This window comes from Neoarius graeffei, chromosome 9 (assembly GCF_027579695.1).
Source record: "Neoarius graeffei isolate fNeoGra1 chromosome 9, fNeoGra1.pri, whole genome shotgun sequence".
NCBI lineage: Eukaryota > Metazoa > Chordata > Actinopteri > Siluriformes > Ariidae > Neoarius > Neoarius graeffei.
In genome coordinates this window covers 74,851,866-74,875,669 of record NC_083577.1, presented here as the reverse complement: position 1 = coordinate 74,875,669, position 23,804 = coordinate 74,851,866, and the positions used below count along the sequence as shown (strand labels likewise).

Sequence of the window (23,804 nt, the reverse complement as noted above, 5' to 3'; positions counted from 1 at the left end):
GAACTCGCTTCATCTCGCACTGAAAAAAAAGAGAAAAATCCAACCTTTAATTGCAATAAATTCATTCAGAGAAAATAAATCCCTCATCAATAAATTATTTTCAACAAAAATACATGTGCCACTATTTTGGTCATCCCTGGAAATGATAGTGAACACAATATAACTGAAGCATGTTTCTGATTTAAATTGTACATTTTTGAGTTGACTGGAGTGTGTAAGAACTTTCAAGCTGTAATCCATGACTTCCTGATTAACTGGGGAACAAATATGAGGTGACACAGAGGCCAAGTTCCCTTTATCATCCATCAACATGGGAAAAATAAGAGAGAACACACAAACCAAATGAGGGAGAAGTGTGTTGACCTTCATAAGTCAGGGAATGTTATATAAAAAAAATAGCTACTCACCTGAAAATGCCAATTTCTATTGTTTGGGGGGGAAAAAGTGGACACCAACTGGTGCTGTTGCAAACTTGCCTGGAAGAGGACCCGAGTTTATTTTGCTCCCAAGTACAGTGAGGTGGATGGTAAGAGAGGCAACAAACAAACAAACAAACAAAAAAATCAAGGATCACTGTTGGTGAATCCAAAACCACCATCAAATGCCACCTCCATGCCAACAGATTATCTGGAAGGTACCAGAAAAAAGCCTTTTCTTTCTGTTCACCACAAACTTTAGCGCCTGAAGTTTGTGAAACGCCACTACAGCTTTGACTGGAACCGTGTTCTTTGGTCTGTTGGAACAAAAATGGAGCTTTTTCGCAATAAACATTTCGCACTGGTGGGTTTGGTGTAAAAAGAAGGATGGCTCTAATGAAAAGAACCTGATCCCAACTGTAAAATATGGTGGAAGTTCTGTCATGTTTTGGGGCTGTTTTGCCTCCAAAGACCCTGGAAACCTTGTTAGGGTCCATGGCATCATGGACTCCATGAAACACCAGGACATTTTAAATTAAAATCTGGCTGCCTCTGCTAGGAAACTAAGACTGGGTTGTCACTGGATCTTCCAGCAGGACAGTGATCTGAAGCATACGGTATGTCCACATCAACACAAAAATGGTTTGCTGATCACAGAATCAAGCTTCTGCCCTGGCCACCTCAGTCCCCTGACCTGAACCCCACTGAAACCCTGTGGGCTGAGCTGAAGAGTAGAGAGCATAAGAGAAGGCCTCAGACCCTGGATGATCTGGAGAGATTGTGTAAAGAGGAATGGTCTCAGATGCCCTGCTCTGTATCTCCAACCTTACAATATGTTATAGGAGAAAATTCAGTGCTGTTTTACTGGCAAAGGGAGATTGTCCGAAGTATTAAATGCATTCATTGGTGCCGATAATAGTGAAGATAATTTTTTCTTGATGAGAGATTTGTTTTTCTCTGAATAAATTTATTTCAATTAAAGGTTGGATTTTCCTCAATTTTTTCAGTGTGAGATGAAGCAATTTCACCAAAAGGTGGATTTTTTTCTAAACCTTTTTTATTCATGTTTACAAGGGTTCCAATAATCACAGAAGGGTGTGTGTATAATGTATGTCAGTAGGTATGTAGGTATGTATGTAATCACCCAGATGAGGATGGGTTCCCTTCTGAGTCTGGTTCCTTTCAGGGTTTCTTCCTCATGTCTTCTCAGGGAGTTTTTCCTCTCCACTGTCACCTCAGGCTTACTCATTAGGGATGAGTTCATAAATTCATATGTTTAAAAGAAAGTTAAGTCTGTAATTTATACATTTCTGTAAAGCTGCTTTGCGACAATATCCGTTGTTAACAGCACTATACAAAAAAAAAAAAAAAACGAACTTGACTTATGTGGGCTGCTTTTAAATTGACAAGAACCAAGATTCTGAGACAGTATTTTATGATCCTGCCTTCCTGTACTTGCACAGTTCACAACTACCGGTGCCTCTGGAAAACAAGTCACATTAAGTGCCATTATGCAATTTTGGTTTTCCAATTAAAACCAAGTAACGAATTTATAGGTAAATTTCCTCCTTTCTATATTTTCTGTTTTAAGCCCTGTTAATGATTTCAGTGTCGCCTTATCCTAACGTTAAAGGCGTCACACCAGCACACACGCCATCTTTGCCTGATACAGGAAATACTTTACACACATTGTTTAATCCATTCTGCATGTTCATGACACAAAAACACTGAAAAATTACCAATCACTTCTGAATCACTCTCCATGGCAAACCTTTCCCGTTATAGTCTTCTGAAACAGAAACATCCTGCAAAATACTGTTTTATTTGGACTCCATATTAAAAGGGTTCAACTTCTCGATAGCATTCTTCTAACAGGAGTCACAGCTTAAATACTGTGATCCAAATCACATACCATCTGCAAATAAGTAAGGAGGGGGAAATGGTTGGCCCTGTATCCAAAACCAAGCAATGTTTAAAGCAACAGAGGAAGTTCAAAAGAAAAAAAAAATGAAATCACCCTTAGAAAAATGTGTTGTAATTAAGGCAGTGAAATTCTAGTGCAAGTGTGAATTACTTGGAGAGGCAGATTAAAATAAGGTCCAAACAACACGCAGCTGTTGCTCAATTTCTATAAAAGCGAAATACGTCGTTTAATATCCCATATGGGCGCACATGCATTTTATACGGTCATATAAATACTTGATGTTGTCTGTTGCATTTCCTATTTAACCTCCATCCACTGCAGAACTTCTACCTAAAAACCTTTAATTACGAGCAAACACATTTATTTGGCAAGACATCCATTTATAGCGTTCACTGTTCCTGATATAAAAGCAGTCAACACATTCTGTAATGCAGCATGAGAACCATTACGAGCTACAGCTACAGGTCTAGTCATGTTCTGATGTTTAAATCTTGTTCTGGTTACACAGATGAAGGGTCTTTCATTAAAAGCAACCAGTAGACCTTTAGTCAGCCTCATGTAATCCATTATTAAACCCACTGAGAACTAAGGCTTAACTCCATGACGTGGAAAACTGATCAGTTATCTTGGCAGCAGTGCAGATCGATGCCCTCAGGCCAGTTAAATAGAAGCTGCAATACAAGTAGTAGCACATCTTTTATTAGTAATCTGCTTCATATTTGTATTATATCTTTGTAATGAAATCATCCATCATTCTTATGATGATATTGGTGTGTATATAACATGTTCAATAACATGGACTGGATGGAATGTAAATGATGGGTGATCCAACAATTGGGGTGCCGTTTTGTCTTTGTAATTCTCAAAAATTAAACTATATATATATATATATATATATATATATATATATATATATATATATATATATTATATAGGATATTACACGGTGGCACAAAGATATGAAGTTTATCTTTGCATGGCAAATATATTTCACAAGTGAGCAAAGCAAACCAGTGAAATATTTTTCAACATGAGAAGATGACTTTCATATCGTCACGCCACCATGAAATATTCTTTATATTACATGGACAAAAAAAAAAGCAAGTTAATCAAAAGAATTTTAATTTTGAATCAGTTCGCCATTTTGACAATACACATCAAGTCCGCAGGAAAACACTTGGAGTGACGTCACTGATATCCTCACGACTGAAGATATTGGAAAATATGGTACTAAGGTCCGGGATGTATTTTGTATGAAAAATGAGTTTGTCAACACGAGAAGATAAACTTCATATCCTTAAGCCAACATGTAATTTTCTTTTTGTTATATAGACACATCCACAAACAAAAAGTACCCAAATTTATCAAAACAATTTATCGATATCCTAACAAGTGACATATTGAAAAATGTCATTGATTCTAAGAAAGCCATACGTTTAATCATTCATAAATTGATGCAACAGTAGTTGTTTTTTTTTTGTCCAGAAGTGAATTTAATATTTCAATGAAAAATAAAGAAAAAAAGAAGGAGAATACTTACTTTTCTTCTTCCTGATATCTTCAGGACGTGTGGTTGATACAACTTCCAACGTATGGAATGTTCCAACTATATCCTAGGAGTGAACGAGTTAAATGTTAAGTGAATGTTGTGGGAAACCTATAAAAACTTATAAAAGTGACTCATGGAAACTTGTGTTTCGAGCATGAAATGTTAAATGGTTTCACGATTTAACATAAAAATAAGATTTCAATGTATTTTAATTATTATATTTCAAGGCAAAACCATTTAGTTTTTCTCAGATGCTGTACATACATATTTATTTATTAATAAACAATAAAAATGATTTATCTGAAACATGCAAATAGGTTGTGAAGGACACTTTACTCTTGTCTGAAATATATTTCACCTTTACAGAGGCTACTTCTTTGTAAATGGGACCAGTCAAGGAATCATAAATACTGGAGATAAAACTTTTAATATCGTTTTTTTTTTAAAAGATGGAATCACAGAAACATTTCATCAACCAGGTCTTAAATTTGGTTGTTGATGGGCGAGTTAGAAAATAGATGCAAATAGGTGTATCAACTTATTAGCTATATCCATGTGCAATAATCTCAGATAAAATGAAATCAGAGCTCCACATTTCAGTCACAGATTATTTTTATTTTAGTTTTTAGCTTCTGTTTTTGTCACTGACACGCATATCCTTTTCTTATATGGTTCCTGCGATACAGTATACACCCTGTTGCTATTCTGTAGTTCTATATTGAATATTGGACCAGAAATAATGATACTGTTACCTGATCTGCTTTTACAACTACAATATTACAGTAAAGCTGTACAGATTGCTTGTGCTAACTGGGATTATGTTGACACCATCATAACATGATGGTAAATGAGCTTTTAACACACTGAAAAGTCATCAGAGCAAATTTGTCAGTGCCAATGTTTTTTTTTTTTTTACCTTTATCATATTTATGCACTGGCTCAAACTGCAAATTTTCCCTCTTAACTTTCTACAGCAAAGTCCATTTACGAGAACTTGTTGAAAATCGAAATACAAATTTTCTTCAATTACTCATTTTCAGTCATATAAAGATCTGGAAACGCATTGAAAAGACTTTCATTTACCACAGAAATACTTATTAATCACCCACTGAATTAACATGTTAGCTTATTAGCTCACTAAGGAAAAGTACATCAATTAGCATAACTAAAATGCAGCTAGCATAACCAAAATATGTGTTTGATAGTAAAACTAGGCAGCTTTTACACACACACAAGTTAGGTCTTTTAAGAATTCAATCAAATAAATAACGCTTGCAGTGGAAATAATTTAAAATGTGTTAGGAAAAAACCTTTAAATATAAATTAAAGCATAGTATGAACATCCTGCTAACTCATCACTAATTAGTAGCTTATGTGTGCTAGCTTGCTACAGCTTAGCCTGTAGATTAGTTTAGTGTAGGGATTTTTTTAATAATTATTTAAAGAATATCGCTATACTTCAGATAACTTAGCAAATTTTGTGGTATGAGAAACAGTCACTCAGTCACTAACACTCCAAATGCCTACAGTAGCCTTAGCATTGTAGATGTATTTATTTTTAAAGCTTATTTCCTTTAAAATGGACTTGAAGAAGAATAATCATGAGCACCCTCACAAACTAGGATAAATAATTGTTTATAGTGGTTTACTTTTTTTTGTTTTGAGTGGTTGAATGGGTTTGAATAAAAATTTTTTATGTAATACTTGATGGTTCAAGAACTACTGAAATACTTTTTGTATCCAAAGAGTTTTAAGGCTCTCATGCTGTTCACTTGCTTTCAGTAGTTGATATCTTTATAGTTTTTCCAACTAAAATGCCCTTTTCCTGTTGTGAAAAGCTAACTGTAATTACATACCCACCATACTAAAGCACTTTTATGAAACTGAGTGATAATATTGGGAAGTCACACCATCAGCTCTTAAACAGATGTGAGTCTCAGGAAGAAGAGGAGTGCTTGACATGAGAAGAGTGCCATCTTTTGGGCAGCTTTGATCTGTACAGACACCAAGCATCTAAAAGTGTTCTGAACACTGACCCACGAAATCTATGGCTAAACACTATAACCAGAAAACACTTGCTGGCTTGTCACACCTGTAATGAAAAACAGACCTGAAGGCACACAGCTGGATTCCCCCATTTTCATATTAAAAACTGATGTCGCTCAATTACTACAGTAGGCTGAGAATCATAATCAGACAATTGCCCTGTGTAGGGGAGATTTGGCACAGGGAGATGGGTTTAAAAAAGGGGAAAGAGGATTGCAGTGGGAAACGTCACTCCACAAGCGTACTCTTGGGGTTTGGGGTTTTTCTATGGCAGCACTCCAGTTCCACAATTGAGAAGCTGTCGGAAAAAGAGAACGATTTGTCTTCGGTAGGAGAGCTGAGATGATGTCTCTGCTTTGATTGTTTTCCTGCTGAAATGCCTAATAGACAAATTAAAGAGGAATCAGGCAGAGAGGACGGAGGATGTTGTTGATGATGATGATGATGATATCTTGAGATATGAAACAGTGCATCTGTTAGTTATTGTACAATCCCACCTTTTCCTCATCTGGCAGGAGTACATCCACAATCTGCAGCTCTCAGTGGGACGGTAGTCGGCCAGCGATGTGTTGGCAGATCCAAACATTTCCCAGGCTTGCTTTTTCTACAACTTTTTTTTTTTTTTTACACAATTTGTGGTTTCACTGTCACAACACTGAACTTAAAAAAAGCACAACATAATTTCTACCCAGATACCCAGTGGGTATCTTAAGCAAAGCTGCTGGGAAATGGAAGAGGCATATACACTTGGAAACCTCCAAGGAATCCTACATCATATAACGGAGCTATTTCTGTCACTGAGACCTCAACATGATATCTACTGAGACTCTTAGAGCTGTGAGGAATAGTCTGTGGCTGGTAAAGAGGTCCTACAGGAAATTTGGCTCTCTGCATTTCCTACACAGGAAGGTAATTAAGTTTCAAAACACGATCTATAAATCCAAACACATGAATCATGTTCATGTGACTCGAACCTCAGTAGTATTGTAAACCATTAGAGAGATGTTTTTCAAGAAAAAAAACCAAAAACAAGATGCACTAAGGACAGGCTAATGAAACATGAGAGATCACAGGCTTTCTTCACACGAGAACACAGACAGTGGGGATAATGTAGTTTATTACAGGCATCTGAATTTAATTTAAGGCAAAGGCAAGGTTTAACAAGATGTTTAAGTGTCATATAAATACATACACGTCATAAAGAATCATAAATTAAGGTTGTTTTTTTTTTTTTTAATTTTACACCACAGGAACCCTAAAAGAAATATAAAATTTGTTCTTAAATATAAATTACCGATGCTCTTACATCCAACGGTCGAAACGATACACAAGAGATAACATGGTTATGCAGTGTATTCAGGTGATTATATTACTTTTAAGGAATATGCTACTGTAAGTATATTTTGTAAACAAAGAGAATTTTACCAACATGCAACATACAGAATGATGTGCTATGAAACCGGAAGTGTTTGCTTTCTTAGGGAATGTGCTCCCACCATCAGAAGTGCAATGCAGCTACAGTAACAACAAAGCCATAGGACCAAGCCTTCAGGATCTCAAAGGACTGCAGATCATTTTCTGTCCATCAGCATTATCTCCAGCCTACAAAAACTTACCAGTGCCCCTTGTACAGGTACAGGCCATGACATAGCTTGTAGAGCCTTCGGTTTTATTCGCACTTTCTTCATGAAAGGGAACAGAAGTCTCTGTGGAGCAGAAAATTCTTGATAGAATCAGGCAAAGGAAGGCTGGAGATGTGCCTCAGGCGGTGTTTGCCCATCACCTGCCGAATGGCTATACGACACAAATGAGTCAGCCTCTCTGGACATTCTGAAAGAGAGCAGAGGTCTAAACAACCACGGGTCTAGATCCGTTTTCAAAATATGCTGTGAATACAAATAAATCTAGGTGCATATCTGTCTTGCGGTCTGGGAAAACATAACAGCTGTTGTGCCTGAATTCTAGCAAACAACTAAAAATGCTTAATAATAATAATAATAATAATAATAATAATAATAATAATAATCCATCCATTATTTGTAGCCGCTTATCCTGTTCTACAGGGTCGCAGGCAAGCTGGAGCCTATCCCAGCTGACTACGGGCGAAAGGCGGGGTACACCCTGGACAAGTCGCCAGGTCATCACAGGGCTGACACATAGACACAGACAACCATTCACACTCACAATCACACCTACGCTCAATTTAGTCACCAGTTAACCTAACCTGCATGTCTTTGGACTGTGGGGGAAACCGGAGCACCCGGAAGAAACCCATTCGGACACGGGGAGAACATGCAAACTCCACACAGAAAGGCCCCCGTCAGCCGCTGGGCTCGAACCCAGGACCTTCTTTCTGTGACGCAACAGTGCTAACCACTACACCACCCCTAATAATAATATTAAAAAAAACCTTACTCCTGGCCTCTTGATAGATGTTTAAGGCCTCAGGATTGACGCGCACTCTTCCCATCATATCGGGGTCAGGTTCCTCCCATGGCACGAGTAGTGGATCAGCGCCATGCTCCAGCAGCAGCCTAACAAAAGTAGGCTCACAGCCATGTCGAAGCACAGCGTCCAGCAGGCAGGAGGCCAGGCCTCTGTTCAGCGCTTCACGGCTCACGGGGCCAGTGTAGTTATAATCTGGGTTGGCTCCGGCCTCCAGGAGCAGCCTGAAGCAGTGTAAATGATGGTAGGCAGCACTGATATAGAGAGGACACACCACTAGTGTGGAAAGGGTGCGGGCACTGAACAGAGGCCTCGGTCCCAGCTGGTGGTCCACATCCACATCAGCATTGAACCTGCAAAGTTACACAGTAAGCTCTGGTTAAACTAAATAATAATAATAATAATATGTTAAGAATAAAACACAATGGTACCTGCAGTTATAGGAAAATACAGCCCCAATTCCAAAAAATGATGTGTCAACCGTAAATTAAAAAAAACAGGATGTGATGATCTGCAAATCATGTAAACCCTATATTTCATTGAAAATAGTACAAGGACAACATGTCAAATGTTGAAACAGAAATTTTATTGTTTTTTTTGAAAAATCTATGCTCATTTTGAATTTGATGTCAGCAAAACATTTCAAAAAAAGTTGGGACAGGGGCATGTTTACCACTGTGTTGTATCACTTCTACTTTGAACAACACTCTGTAAACATTTGGGAACTGAGGAGACCAATTGCTGTAGTTTTGAAAGAGAAATGTTGCCCCATTCTTGCCTGATATACAATTTCAGTTGCTCAACAGTTCGGGGTCTCCTTTGTCGTATTTTGCGCTTCATAATGCACCAAATGTTTTAAATGGGAAACAAGTCTGCACTGCAGACAGGCCAGTTTAGCACCCGCACTCTTACTACAGAGCCATGCAGTTTTAATATGTGCAGAAACCAGTTTGGCATTGTCTTGCTGAAAGAAGGAAGGTCTTCCCCGAAAAAGATTTTGTCTGGATGGCAGCGTATTGCTCTGAAACATGCATATATCATTCAGCATTAATGAGGCCTTCCCAGATGTACAGTACAAGCTACCCATGTCATGTGCACTAATGCACCTTCATACCATCACAGATGCTGGCTTTTGAACTGTGCACTGATAACAAGCCGGATGGTCCCTCTCCTCTTTAGCCTGGAGGACGTGGTGTCCATGATTTCTAAAAAGAATTTCTACTTTTGATTCGTCAGACCTCGGGACAATTTTCCACTTCGCCTCAGTCCATCGTAAAAGAGCTTGGGCCCAGAGAAGGTGGTGTTGTTTCTGGATATTGTTTATATCTGGTTTTAACTTGCATTTGTGGATGTAGTAATGAACTGTTTTCACAGACGATAGTTTTCTGAAGTGTTCCTGAGCCCATACAGTGATTTCCACTACAGACACATGCCTGCTTTTAATGCAGTGTTGCCTGGGGGCCTGAAGATCACATGTTAGTTTTCAGCCTTGTCTCTTGCATACAGAGATTTCTCCAGATTCTCTGAATCTTTTAATGATATTATGGACCACAGATGGGCGTTTAAGTGGTTAGCACTGTCGCCTCACAGCAAGAAGATTCTGGGTTTGAGCTCAGTGGCTGACGGGGGCCCTTTCTGTGTGGAGTTTGCATGTTCTCCCCGTGTCTATGTGGGTTTCCTCCGGGTGCTCCGGTTTCCCCCACAGTCCAAAGACATGCAGGTTAGGCTAACTGGTGACTCTAAATTGACCGTAGGTGTGAATGTGAGTGTGAATGGTTGTCTGTGTCTATGTGTCAGCCCTGTGATGACCTGGCGACTTGTCCAGGGTGTACCCCGCCTTTCGCCTGTAGTCAGCTGGGATAGGCTCCAGCTTGCCTGCGACCCTGCACAGGATAAGCGGTTACGGATAATGGATGTTGCCCCATCCCAAATTTTCTGAAACGTGCTGCTGACATCAAATTCAAAATGAGCATATATTTTCAAAAAACAATAAAATTACTCAGTTTCAACATTTGATATTATTTGCACCATTTTCAATGAAATATAGGGTTTCCATGATTTGCAAATCTTCACATTCTGTATTTATTTACATTTTACACAGTATCCCAACTTTTTTGGAATTGGGGTTGTAATTAATGATGCGGTCTGACATAAACCCAATAACAGCACATCTTCACTTCCCACCTGATCAGTTCCTGTAGGATGTCCACCCTGCCCACCCGGGCTGCGTGGTATAAAGGAGTGCTGCGATGGTGTCTGCTGCCGTTTGGGTCTGCCCCTGCCTCCAGCAAGATCCGAACACAGTCCAGGTGTCCGTTAACCACAGCCACATACAGAGCTGTCTGACCCTTGACGTCCACCAGGTCCACCTCGGCCCCATGGTTGATGAGGAAGTCCACACAGTCACCATGGCCAGCAGTAGCAGCTATGCGCAGAGGCGTGCAGGGCAGCCAGCCACAGCACCACACAGATTTCTCATTGATCCGTCTGCACAGGAAGGACAATTACATTAGGAATGATTGATGGGTTCTTAATATCACATCCAAAGATATCACATACAGAATAGCATAACTGGAATGATAACTATGCAAAATAAGGATGTGTGTGTCACAAAGGTTCACTCTTTGAAGCTGTCTTCCTGCAACAGGGTCCTGATAGTGTCCAAATCTCCCACATAGGCGGCATTATGCAGACGCATGTCCTCACACTGCTCCAGAGGTTTGTCACAGAACTGCTCCTGAAGCCATTCTTTCAGATTACGGCCTGAGAGGAATATATATATATATTATATATTAGGCAAACCCACCATATACAGTACCGTCCACGATTATTAGCACCCTTTGTAAAAATTAGTAACACGGGTGAAGAAAAAGTCCACCTTTTGGTGAAGTCGGTTCATCTCGTGCTGAAAAAATGAGAAAAATCCAACTTTTTAATCAAAATAAATTTATTTAGAGGAGAACAAGCCCCTCAACAAGAAATTATTATTTTCAACAAAAACACATATGGCACTATTATTGGCACCCTGGGCTTGCATTTAATACTTTGTACATCCTCCTTTGCCAGTAAACCGGCATTGAATTTTCTCCTATAACACTTTATGACGGGTGGCACGGTGGTGTAGTGGTTAGCACGGTCGCCTCACAGCAAGAAGGTTCTGGGTTTGAACCCAGTGGCCGGCGAGGGCCTTTCTGTGTGGAGTTTGCATGTTCTCCCCGTGTCTGCATGGGTTTCCTCTGGGTGCTCTGGTTTCCCCCACAATCCTAAGACATGCAGTTAGGTTGACGTGGGGCAGCCTTGGGCTGAGGTGCCCTTGAGCAAGGTACCTAACCCCTGACTGCTCCCCGGGTGCTCTGGGCTGCCCACTGCTCTGGGTGTGTGTGTTCACTGCTTCAGATGGGTTAAATGCAGAGGATGAATTTCACTGTGCTTGAAGTGTGCATGTGACGAATAAAGGTTTCTTCTTTTTTATAAGGTTGGAGATGCAGAGCATCTGAGACCAGTCCTCTTTACACAATCTTTCCAGATCATCCAGGGTCCGAGGCCTTCTCTTGTGCTCTCTCCTCTTCAGCTCACCCCACGGGGGTTCATGTCAGGGGGCCAGGGCAGAGGCTTGATTCTGTGGTCCGCTAACTGTTTTTGTGTTGATGTGGACATATGCTTCGGATCACTGTCCTGCTGGAAGATCCAGTGATGACCCAGTTTTAGTTTCCTAGCAGATGAGCCAGATTTTAATTTAAAATGTCCTGGTGATTCATGGAGTCCATGATGCCATGGACCCTAACAAGGTTTCCAGGGTCTTTGGAGGCAAAACAGCCCCAAAGCATGACAGAACTTCCACCATATTTTACAATTGGGATCAGGTTCTTTTCATTAGAGCCATCCATCTTTTTACACCAAACACACCTTGAGTGTTTATTTCCAAAAAGCTCCATTTCTGTTACATCAGACCAGAGAACACGGTTCCAGTCAAAGCTGTAAGAGTTTCACAAACTTCATGTGCTTATGTTTGTAGTTAACTCACAGAAAAGGTGTTTTTATGGAATACCTTTCAAATAATCTGTTGGCATAGAGGTGGCATCTGATGGTGGTTTTACAGACTTGGAAACCCCAAGGTTTTACTTTTTCTTGTAATTCACCAACAGTGACCCTTGGGAATTTTTTTTTTTTTTGCTTCAATTTTTTTTGCCTCTCTTACCATCCACCTCACTGTACATGGGAGCAAAATAAACTTTGGTCCTCTTCCAGTCAAGTTTGTGACAGTTCCAGTTGGTGTCCACTTTTTTAATTTTTTCCCCAAACAATAGAAATTGGGCGGCACGGTGGTGTAGTGGTTAGCGCTGTCGCCTCACAGCAAGAAGGTCCGGGTTCGAGCCCCGTGGCCGACGAGGGCCTTTCTGTGCAGAGTTTGCATGTTCTCCCCGTGTCCGCGTGGGTTTCCTCCGGGTGCTCCGGTTTCCCTCACAGTCCAAAGACATGCAGGTTAGGTTAACTGGTGACTCTAAATTGACCGTAGGTGTGAATGTGAGTGTGAATGGTTGTCTGTGTCTATGTGTCAGCCCTGTGATGACCTGGCGACTTGTCCAGGGTGTACCCCGCCTTTCGCCCGTAGTCAGCTGGGATAGGCTCCAGCTTGCCTGCGACCCTGTAGAACAGGATAAAGCGGCTACAGATAATGAGATGAGATGAGATTTTCAGGTGAGTAGCAATTTTTTTATAACCATTCCCTGACTTGTGAAGGTCAACACACTTCTCCCTCATTTGGTTTGTGTGTTCTCTCTTATCTTTCCCATGCTGATGGGTGACTAAGGGAATTTGGCCTCTGTTTCACCCCATACTTGTTCCCCAGTTAATCAGGAAGTCATGGATTACAGCTTGAAAGTTCCTACACACTCCAGTCAACAGGAATGTATAATTTAAATCAGAAACATGCTTCAGCCGCATTGTGTTCACTATAATTTCTAGGGGTGTCAACAATAGTGATATGCGTTTTTGTTGAAAATAATTTCTTGATGAGGGATTTGTTTTTCTCGGAATACATTTCATTTCAATTGAAGGTTGGATTTTTCTCATTTTTTCAGTGTGAGATGACATGACTTCGCCAAAAGGTGGATGTTTTCTAATCCTGAAATCTAAAATTACAATCTGTAGCTCTGTACAAACTGTCAACCTCCAACCTCCCTTCTATCAATAAGAAAAGGACCATCACTAACCAAATATTGCTTAGTCAAACACAACTTTAAAAGGTAATAAAGGTTTTTTTTTTATTATCTTTATTATGCATACTGCACAGTGAAATGAAGTATTATTTGGGTAGTGGATGATTTTCAGGGGGCGGCACAGTGGTGTAGTGATTAGCACTGTCGCCTCACAGCAAGAAGGTTCTGGGTTCAAGCCCAGCGGCCGGTGAGGGCCTTTCTGTGCGGAGTTTGCATGTTCTCCCCGTGTCCGCGTGGGTTTCCTCCGGGTGCTCCGGTTTCCCCCACAGTCAAAAGACATGCAGGTTAGGTTAACTGGTGACTCTAAATTGACCGTAGGTGTGAATGTGAATGGTTGTCTGTGTCTATGTGTCAGCCCTGTGATGACCTGGCGACTTGTCCAGGGTGTACTCCGCCTTTCGCCCGTAGTCAGCTGGGATAGGCTCCAGCTTGCCTGCGACCCTGTAGAACAGGATAAAGCGGCTAGAGATAATGAGATGAGATGAGATGCGATGCATACTGCACAGTGAAATTAAGTATTATTTGGGTAGTGGATGATTTTCAGGGGGCGGCACAGTGGTGTAGTGGTTAGCACTGTCGCCTCACAGCAAGAAGGTTCTGGGTTCAAGCCCAGCGGCCGGCGAGGGCCTTTCTGTGTGGAGTTTGCATGTTCTCCCCGTGTCTTCTGGGCGCTCCGGTTTCCCCCACAGTCCAAAGACATGCAGGTTAGGCTAATCGGTTGCTCTAAATTGACTGTAGGTGTGAATGTGAATGGTTGTTTGTGTCAGCCCTGCGATGACCTGGCGACTTGTCCAGGGTGTACCCCGCCTCTCGCCCGTAGTCAGCTGGGATAGGCTCCAGCTTGCCTGCGACCCTGTAGAACAGGATCAGCAGCTATGGATGGATGGATGATTTTCAGCACAGCAGTGACATGAAATGATGTCATGTGAGTAAGTGGTCCAAATGTATTGAACATAAACATTGCTTTATTTTATCAGAATTTTTAAGAAACTCAATTCAACATTGGCTATACCCCGCAAACAAAAACTATCCCGCGGTCAAAAAGTGACGCTGATAAAGAGAAAGAAAACCATTAACACAAACAGATATATTGAATTTGTGTTAAACAAATGAAAGTACTAAGGTGCATTATTCGTTCTTCGTTCGACGCTTTATCCTCGTCTGGGTCACAGTCACTGGGTGGGATGTTAATACACACGCATGCACTTCGGGGCAGGTCCACAATCCACCTCCTAGCATGTTTTTAGAAAGCAGAAGAACCCACAGGGAACCTACTAGGACACTAGGAGAACATGTACAGAAACGTGACCATGGCAGTAACCAGAGACGAGGATCAAACCGTGGACCCTGGAGCTGTGAGGACCTTCTGCCACCACGCCATTGGTTAAAAAGCATGGTTTAAAATCACAGATAATGCTGCTGAACCTGGAACGCTCATATCAACACCGCACTCGCTCTCATGTCAGTGTGACTGCTGTACTGAGAATCCAAGTAACATCCTGGTCCTTTGGCGGTCCTGTGATGGTCCCCTGTTATGGCTTCTGACAAATTATGCATAAGGACAGGTGAGAACTGAGAAATTGCACACACAGAGATTGATTTGATGGCACATGAGCTTGCATGGTGTGCCAGCTGGGACTCTGTTATGATGTGATAAGTACAGTACATCAGATTAACAATTAACTGATTTATACAAAATAGTTAATCTTAAAGCACACCCCCACTCTCTGGCATGCTGGTATAAAGAGTCAGTGGCTGTGAGAGTAAATACCTGCTGTGGTGCTGCTGGGCAGGTCAGACACAGTGATCAGGGGGTAGCTCATGGTGGGCGGCTCATCATCATCTACTTCCGCTTCCACAGCATTCCCACCGTCAGCCATCGCGTCTCAGGGAGCTCGAAAGGCAGATAAAGCGTGATTTATTCTTAAAGCAATGAATTTACGGCGATAACATCGGTTTTAGTGTCGCTTATTTCGCCTGTATTTTGATCCTCAGGGGCATGACGGATGTTTTGGAGCGTCTTGTCTGTGCGCTGATCTGATTGGCTGAGAGCACTTCCGGGTTTCAGACACACTGCTGTTAAGGTGGTACAGCAACAAGTGCTGAAAGGGAAACGTGTGGGCTGAGCACTGTCCAGGATGGAGGTCCACCATAATAACGAGAAGGTTTCTCATAATTATGACTTTCTATATCAGAGATAACGTGTTCATAATTATGACGTCATATCTCATACTTATGATTTAGTATCTCATAAAATGAGATATACCTTTCTGATAGTTATGACTTGCTATCTCATAAAATGAGATACTTTTCTCATAATTATAACATTCTCTTTCATAATTGAGATGCCTTGTTCATAATTATGTCACATCACATACTTATGATTTAGCATCTCATAAAATGAGATATACCTTTCTGATAATTATGACTTTCTATCTCATAATTGAGAGACCTTGTTCATAATTGTGTCATATCTCATACATATGATTTAGTATCTCATAAAATGAGATATACCTTTCTGATAATTATGACTTACTATCTCATAATTGAGATACCTTGTTCATAATTATGATGTCATATCTCATACTTATGATTTAGCATCTCATAAAATGAGATATACCTTTCTGATTATTATGACTTTCTATCTCATAATTGAGATACCTTGTTCATAATTATGACTTCATATCTCATACTTATGATTTAGTATCTCATAATGACTTACTATCTCGTAAAATGAGAGATCTTTCTGATAATTATGACTTACTATCTCATAAAATTAGATACTTTTCTCATAATTATAACATTCTATCTCATAATTGAGATACCTTGTTCATAATTATGACTTCATATCTCATACATATTATTTAGTATCTCATAAAATGAGATATACCTTTCTGATAATTATGACTTACTATCTCATAAAATGAGATACTTTTCTCATAATTGAGATACCTTGTTCATAATTATGACATCATATCTCATACTTATGATTTAATATCTCATAATGACTTACTATCTCGTAAAATGAGAGATCTTTCTGATAATTATGACTTGCTATCTCATAAAATGAGACTTTTCTCATAATTATAACATTCTATCTCATAATTGAGATACCTTGTTCATAATTACGATGTAATATACTTATGATTTAGTATCTCATAATGACTTACTATCTCATAAAATGAGAGATCTTTGATAATTATGACTTACTATCTCATAAAAAGAAATACTTTTCTCATAATTATAACTTTCTATCATAATTGAGATACCTTGTTCATAATTATGACTTCATATCTCATACTTATGAGTTAGTATCTCATAATGACTTCTCATAAAATGAGATGCGTTTCTCATAATTATGACTTCATATCTCATAATTGAGATACCGTGTTCATAATTATGACTTCATATCTCATACTCGTGATTTAGTATTTCATAATGACTTCTCATAAAATGAGATGTTTCTCATAATTATGACTTTCTATGTCATAATTGAGATACCTTGTTCATAATTATGACCTCATATCTCATACTTGTGATTTAGTATCTCATAATTGACTTACTATCTCATAAAATGAGATACCTTTCTGATAATTATGACTTCATACATTGGTGCTTGAAAGTTTGTGAACCCTTTAGAATTTTCTATATTTCTGCATAAATATGACAAAATATCATCAGATTTTCACACAAGTCCTAAAAGTAGATAAAGAGAACCCAGTTAAACAAATGAGACAAAAATATTATACTTGGTCATTTATTTATTGAGGAAAATGATTCAATATTACATATCTGTGAGTGGCGAAAGTATGTGAACCTTTGCTTTCAGTATCTGGTGTGACCCCCTTGTGCAGCAATAACTGCAACTAAACATTTCCGGTAACTGTTGATCAGTCCTGCACACCGGCTTGGAGGAATTTTAGCCCGTTCCTCCGTACAGAACAGCTTCAACTCTGGGATGTTGGTGGGTTTCCTCACATGAACTGCTCGCTTCAGGTCCTTCCACAACATTTCGATTGGATTAAGGTCAGGGCTTTGACTTGGCCATTCCAAAACATTAACTTTATTCTTCTTTAACCATTCTTTGGTAGAATGACTTGTGCGCTTAGGGTCGTTGTCTTGCTGCATGACCCACCTTCTCTTGAGATTCAGTTCATGGACAGATGTCCTGACATTTTCCTTTAGAATTTGCTGGTATAATTCAGAATTCATTGTTCCATCAATGATGGCAAGCTGTCCTGGCCCAGATGCAGCAAAACAGGCCCAAACCATGATACTACCACCATCATGTTTCACAGATGGGATAAGGTTCTTATGCTGGAATGCAGTGTTTTCCTTTCTCCAAACATAACGCTTCTCATTTAACCCTTTGGTGACTGACCCCTTGAAAATGGTTCCTCCAGGAACTATGACTTTTCAGTTGTCAAGACAACAGAAGAACTAAAATACAAAAACAGAAAGATACGTCACAATGCTCTTGTGCACAAAACAAAATGCTCTTGTATTTTAGTTTTTCCGTTGTCTTGACGACTGAAACGTCATCGTTCCTGGAGGAACCATGTTCAAGGGGTCAGTCACCAAAGGGTTAAACCAAAAAGTTCTATTTTGGTCTCATCCGTCCACAAAACATTTTTCCAATAGCCTTCTGGCTTGTCCACGTGATCTTTAGCAAACTGCAGATGAGCAGCAATGTTCTTTTTGGAGAGCAGTGGCTTTCTCTTTGCAACCCTGCCATGCACACCATTGTTGTTCAGTGTTCTCCTGAACCACAGGCACCACTGTATCTCATACTTATGAGTTAGCATCTCATAATGACTTACTATCTCATAAAATTTGAATTTTCTCATAATTATGACGCAAATATGAACTCATATAACAATGATTTTCTATCTCATAATAATGATGTAGTATCTTGTCATTAAAACATGCTCATAATTAGGACCTATTATCTCATAATTATGATTATCTCATTATTGACCTATGTTCTCATAATATGACTTACTATCTTGTAAAATTAGATACTTTTCTGATAAGTATGACTTTCTATCTCATAATTGATTTATCTTGTTCATAATTATGACTTCATATCTCATGAGTTAGTATCTTGTAATTAAAACTTGCTGATAATTACCTATTATCTCATAATTATGATTTAGTATCTCCTAATTGACCTACGGTCTCATAATATGACTTACTATGTCATAAAATGAGATACTTTTCTGATAAATATGACCATCTCATAATTGAGAACTTATAATAATGACTTCGTATTGCATGATTGACATGCTCATAATTATGACTTCACATCTTATAATTGACGAGTGGCATAGTGGTCATCTCCTGTACAGGTTTTCCCCATGTCCACATGGGTTTCCTTCCATCTCCCAGAAATATTCTGGCAAGTGCATTGGGAAAAGAAAAAAAAAAATTGCTTTTAGGCATTATTGGGTGTGTGAACGTGTGCATACATGGTGCCCTGTGATAAAGTGGCATCCCATCCAGGCTGTATTCCTTCATCAGTGGTCCCGGGATTGGCTCCGGAACCACTGCAACCCTGACCAAGCTAAACCAGTTAATGAAAATTTTTTTTAAATGCATGTGTTAATTTATCCTCAGTCCCATCAGTGATTAAGAGTATAGCAATACCAGTAAGCCATTGCAGATATCTAAAAAGTGATCTATGATGAACTAGAAAAGCACTCCGAGAGCGCAGACCTCCGCCAAGAATCCTTTAAAAAAATCCGGGATCCAGAAGGTGATCCGGATCACCGCCAAAATTTAATGGATTGTTACTTGTGCCCAGTCACACCTCTGGAAAAAATTTCAGAGCAAGCCGTTCATTACTTTTTCCGTAATGTTGCTAACAGACAAACCAACAAACAAACCAACTCTACCGAAAACATAACCTCCTTGGCGGAGGTAATAAATTTGAGTATACATACAGTATGTACACCCAATACTAACTAATAAAAGCGTACACTCCAAGCACATGTCGAGAGTAGAGACTAAAGAATCATGAACTAAAATGCAAGAAGTCAGTCAGGTTCAGAAATATCCACGATGACTAAGAATTTCTAAATCAGAAAATAGTCTAGACCCTATACACACATTGCAAACATTCAGCTGTGTGTTCTGTCGCCTCTTTCAGGAACATGGATTTGAGAGTTGCCCTGGGTCAGCGCCCAGTCCAGTGTGTGTCCAGCGGTCAGACGGCGGTCCGACGCTCTGCCTTTTCTGTTAGTCTGTGGTAGGTGAAGTGAGTCTGTCATTGTTGGAAGTTTATTTCGCAAAGCCGCAGAGGCGTACCTCACTGCTGCCTGACGACAGCTGAACCATGGACACTGGGCCGTGGGCTCTAAAAATAAACAGGCAGGCGCACGGGCCCATGCGTCACTCAGAGAGCGAGAACACCCAGCTTTCTAAACAGACTTTTCTGCAGTGGGGGGAAACAGTGAATATACACACACACGAGACTATTTTTCATTCCATTTGTCTCTCACTAGATCCAGTTTTTAAAAGTTCGCACCTAATTTGTGCTCCATTTACACTCACTCTCCACTGGCTTAACGTATAGACTGACATTAACGGTACTTTCATGTAAAAATATATATTATAACCACAGCGCTGTTGAATTCGCAAATCTGATTGGTCAGATGATGATTATGGTTCTATAACAGCAGCTCTGACAGTAATTCATATCTCTCATTCTCATCTCGTTATCTCTAGCCGCTTTATCCTGTTCTACAGGGTCACAGGCAAGCTGGAGCCTATCCCAGCTGACTACGGACGAAAGGCGGGGTACACCCTGAACAAGTCGCCAGGTCATCACAGGGCTGACACATAGACACAGACAACCATTCACACTCACATTTACGGTCAATTTAGAGCCACCAGTTAACCTAACCTGCATGTCTTTGGACTGTGGGGGAAACCGGAGCACCCGGAGGAAACCCACGCGGACACGGGGAGAACATGCAAACTCCGCACAGAAAGGCCCTCGCCGGCCACGTGGCTCGAACCCGGGCCTTCTTGCTGTGAGGCGACAGCGCTAACCACTACACCACCGTGCCGCCCGTAATTCATATCACGTTTAGATTAACATGCTTGTTCTAATACAGCTCATTCATAAAAACTTGGATGGTGAAGGTACCACATTAATAACAAAAAAAAAAAAAATCAGATTTTTAAAAATGCATCGTTAAGACACTTATTCACATCCAGCCAACAGGTGATGAGCTAATACCATTGTGTTGTCCGTCGTCGTCCAGGTTTCACGAAAATTGCTTCTTCTCTCTTAAGTCTTCACCGGTTTTTATTCTTTTTAGCAGGAAGGTAGGTCTACCTGGGGTGCTTATACTATAGCTTCTACCCAAATTTGCATAATTGCAATTAATAATGCAGATATAGAGTAATTAATCAATCCCTAACGAGCAGTTTCCACACAAATCACTTCTTCTCCGTCAATTCTTCACCGATTTTGATTCTTTCTGGCAAATAAGTTGGTATTCCTCGGGTGGATATCGCTTCTATATAGAGCTTGTATATAGTGTATATCGCTTACAACATTTATTGTGCAAGGTGGCCCACTTTAGATCATTCCTTCTGGACTAGACGCAGCCGGAGTGAGCTACGCCGTCATCGATGGTCTCTTTTAATATTAAAGTCTCTTTGTGAGAGTCAGTATGTTTTCTGCCACAGGAGAATCTTCAGGACAGAACATATTGCATTTTCTGGTTTCTTGATAATATATTAGTGCTGTCAAAAATGTCGCGTTATTATCGCGTTAACTTGACTCAATTTTAACAGCGATAATTTTTTTATCGCGAGATTAACGCTCTGTCACATGATGTAGGTTTTTCATAAGCTTTTGAAACTGCCAGGAACTTGGAACAGAGACTTTGCTTAGAAAAACGATAGCAGCTAGACTGTAATGCCACGCCCCGCACAGCCAGAGTACTCTGGCCTCCTCCCCCAAAGAATCAGCGTGGGCAGGGCGCGCTAGTAGAGATGGGATTTATGGCTCTTTGATGGGATCTGCATCTTTGTGATCCGTTCTTTGAAAAGAGCCGTTCAAAAGACTGGCTCATTTGGCTCTTTTTAAATATTTATTCAGTTTTAAGAAGACAGCGTCTAAAGAAGCCAGATCCCTCTGAACTGTAAACTCAATGCTATCCCAGAAATCCTTCCTGTAATATGCAAATTTGGCCGCCTCTGATTGGACAGCGCGACGCATCAACAGGCAGAAAGTGTAAAAGTACAAAATGTGTTAAGTGAGCTGAAACAGTAAAGATCAGATTCAATGCAATATTTATCAACGAACAACTTAAAAGTTAATATAATAGTGTACTTTATATTATAATCAAGCATGTCAAGCCTACCGTCACTGTGTAACCTATCTCTCTGATTAGAGCAGTAGATCACTTCACTCATGGTTCTCTTGCTAGCCCCGCGCTGGTGCTCGGCTTAGGTTTCACTTTGCAGTGGCTGTGTCAAGACGTGTTATGCTTTGCAATAAAAAAAACATTGGTATAAAGCAAGCCCATTCACTTTTTTATGCTGATAAGAGGATTACAATGGTTTTTCATGTGACAAAAATGTGCAATTAAATTGCGATTAATCGCGAGTTAACTATGACAGTCGCGACATTAATCGCGATTAAATATTTTAATCGCTTGACAGCACTATAATATATATATTAAAAAAAAACCTGTGCTTTTTGTCTTATTGACACAGAGAGAGAGAGAGCGAGAGAGAACAACTCTAACTGTTGTAACATAAGTGATAACAGGGAATAACTGTTCATGTAGACCTTCTGCAAATTTAAAATGCAGCAAATTAAGTGTCTAATAAATTTTTAAAAAGTTTGTTGATAAACTGCTGTGGTATAAGAGCAATAAAATAATATGGAATGTGCCATTATTGGAAAATGGAAACATCTTTTGTGTTAATTTCCTAGAACTGCACTCCTAGTCATGTTTTATTCCGTAATTAATGCTTCATTAAGAAAAAAAAAACATTATAAACTGAAATTTGCTTTTAACTGCTGGATGAGGAAGTTTCTGTCCACAGCGTTAGCTGAAGACAGCTGCCCCTGTTATGGACACACATGGACAGGATGAGGAGAAAGACAAAAGGAACACATACAGGCCAATCGTTCAGTCTTAATCCGAACATTCACTCATTTCTCCAAGCGGCCTCTCAGCCAGGTGCCTGGGATTTCAAGAGCCTCCAAATCCGAAAAGGCCAGTTCTCAATACCGGGCTAAGGGTCTCCACATGGTTGATTGGTGTGTGTGTGTGAGTGAGAGAGATATGGAGAGCGAGACAGAGAGTGAGATAGATTTATTTTTATATAATGTGTATGTATGTAAGTAAAAGAGTGTGCATGAGATATTGAGTGAGAGAGCAATAGAGAGAGCACGAGAGAGAGAGATGGAGAGCACAAAAGAGAGATATATAGACAGCAAGTGTGTGAGATATGGAGAGAGCACAAGAGAGAGAGATCGAGAGCGAGAAAAAGAGAGCGTGTGAGATATGTAGAGTGAGCGATAGAGAGAGCACAAGAAAGACAGAGATGGAAAGCGCAAGAGAGAAAGAGAGCAAGAGAGATGAGAGCAAGAGAACAATAGAGAGATGGAGAGCTAGAGAGAGTGTAAGAGATATGGGGAGAGAGAGATGGAAAGAGAGAGAGATATGGCAAGCAAGATATATATATATATATATATATATATATATATATATATATATATATATATGAGAGAGAGAGAGAGGGGGGAGAGAGAGACATATGAAGATAGAGTGTGTGAGAGAGAGAGAGAGAGATGGACATGTCTCTGTGTGTGTATGTTTTAGTCCCGTGCAGCTGTCTTAATGTCTGCCAGAAAAATAAAAATCGGGCCTCTAACACAGGCACTTAGATTATGAAATTGTTTTTGTTCCAGAGATATTGGCTCGGCCTTCAAAGGCAGCGTGTACCGGAGCATGTGACTGTGCCATGCCAGACGCCACCAAGACTTCACATGAACTCATCAGAAACACAATCTCCACGCATTAATCACTTCCACAATAACGCCGTCCAAAATAATCATTAAAATTCCCCACTAATGTTGTGTTTAGCTCATCAACCAAACAGCAAACTTTCACAACTCCACTTTCACAAAACAGGCCATGTGCAAGTGTTTTACTGAAACATAGCCATTTATTTTA

General features: G+C 39.9%; 1 protein-coding gene across 2 annotated transcripts; it reads right to left on the bottom strand.

The window, feature by feature from the left end:
• Positions 1-7,048: 7,048 nt before the first annotated feature.
• Positions 7,049-15,628, bottom strand: asb1 (ankyrin repeat and SOCS box containing 1). Of its 2 annotated transcripts, XM_060930279.1 has the most exons (6): positions 15,371-15,628; positions 11,259-11,285; positions 11,002-11,143; positions 10,565-10,867; positions 8,351-8,733; positions 7,049-7,765 (listed from the first exon to the last, which is right to left on the bottom strand). In XM_060930279.1, exons 1-6 carry the CDS (start codon positions 15,477-15,479, stop codon positions 7,620-7,622), a joined length of 1,110 nt encoding a protein of 369 aa, XP_060786262.1. In that variant the 5' UTR covers positions 15,480-15,628; the 3' UTR covers positions 7,049-7,619. The 2 variants fall into 2 exon arrangements, with proteins under 2 accessions (XP_060786262.1, XP_060786263.1); XM_060930280.1 differs by lacking the exon at positions 11,259-11,285.
• Positions 15,629-23,804: the final 8,176 nt, after the last annotated feature.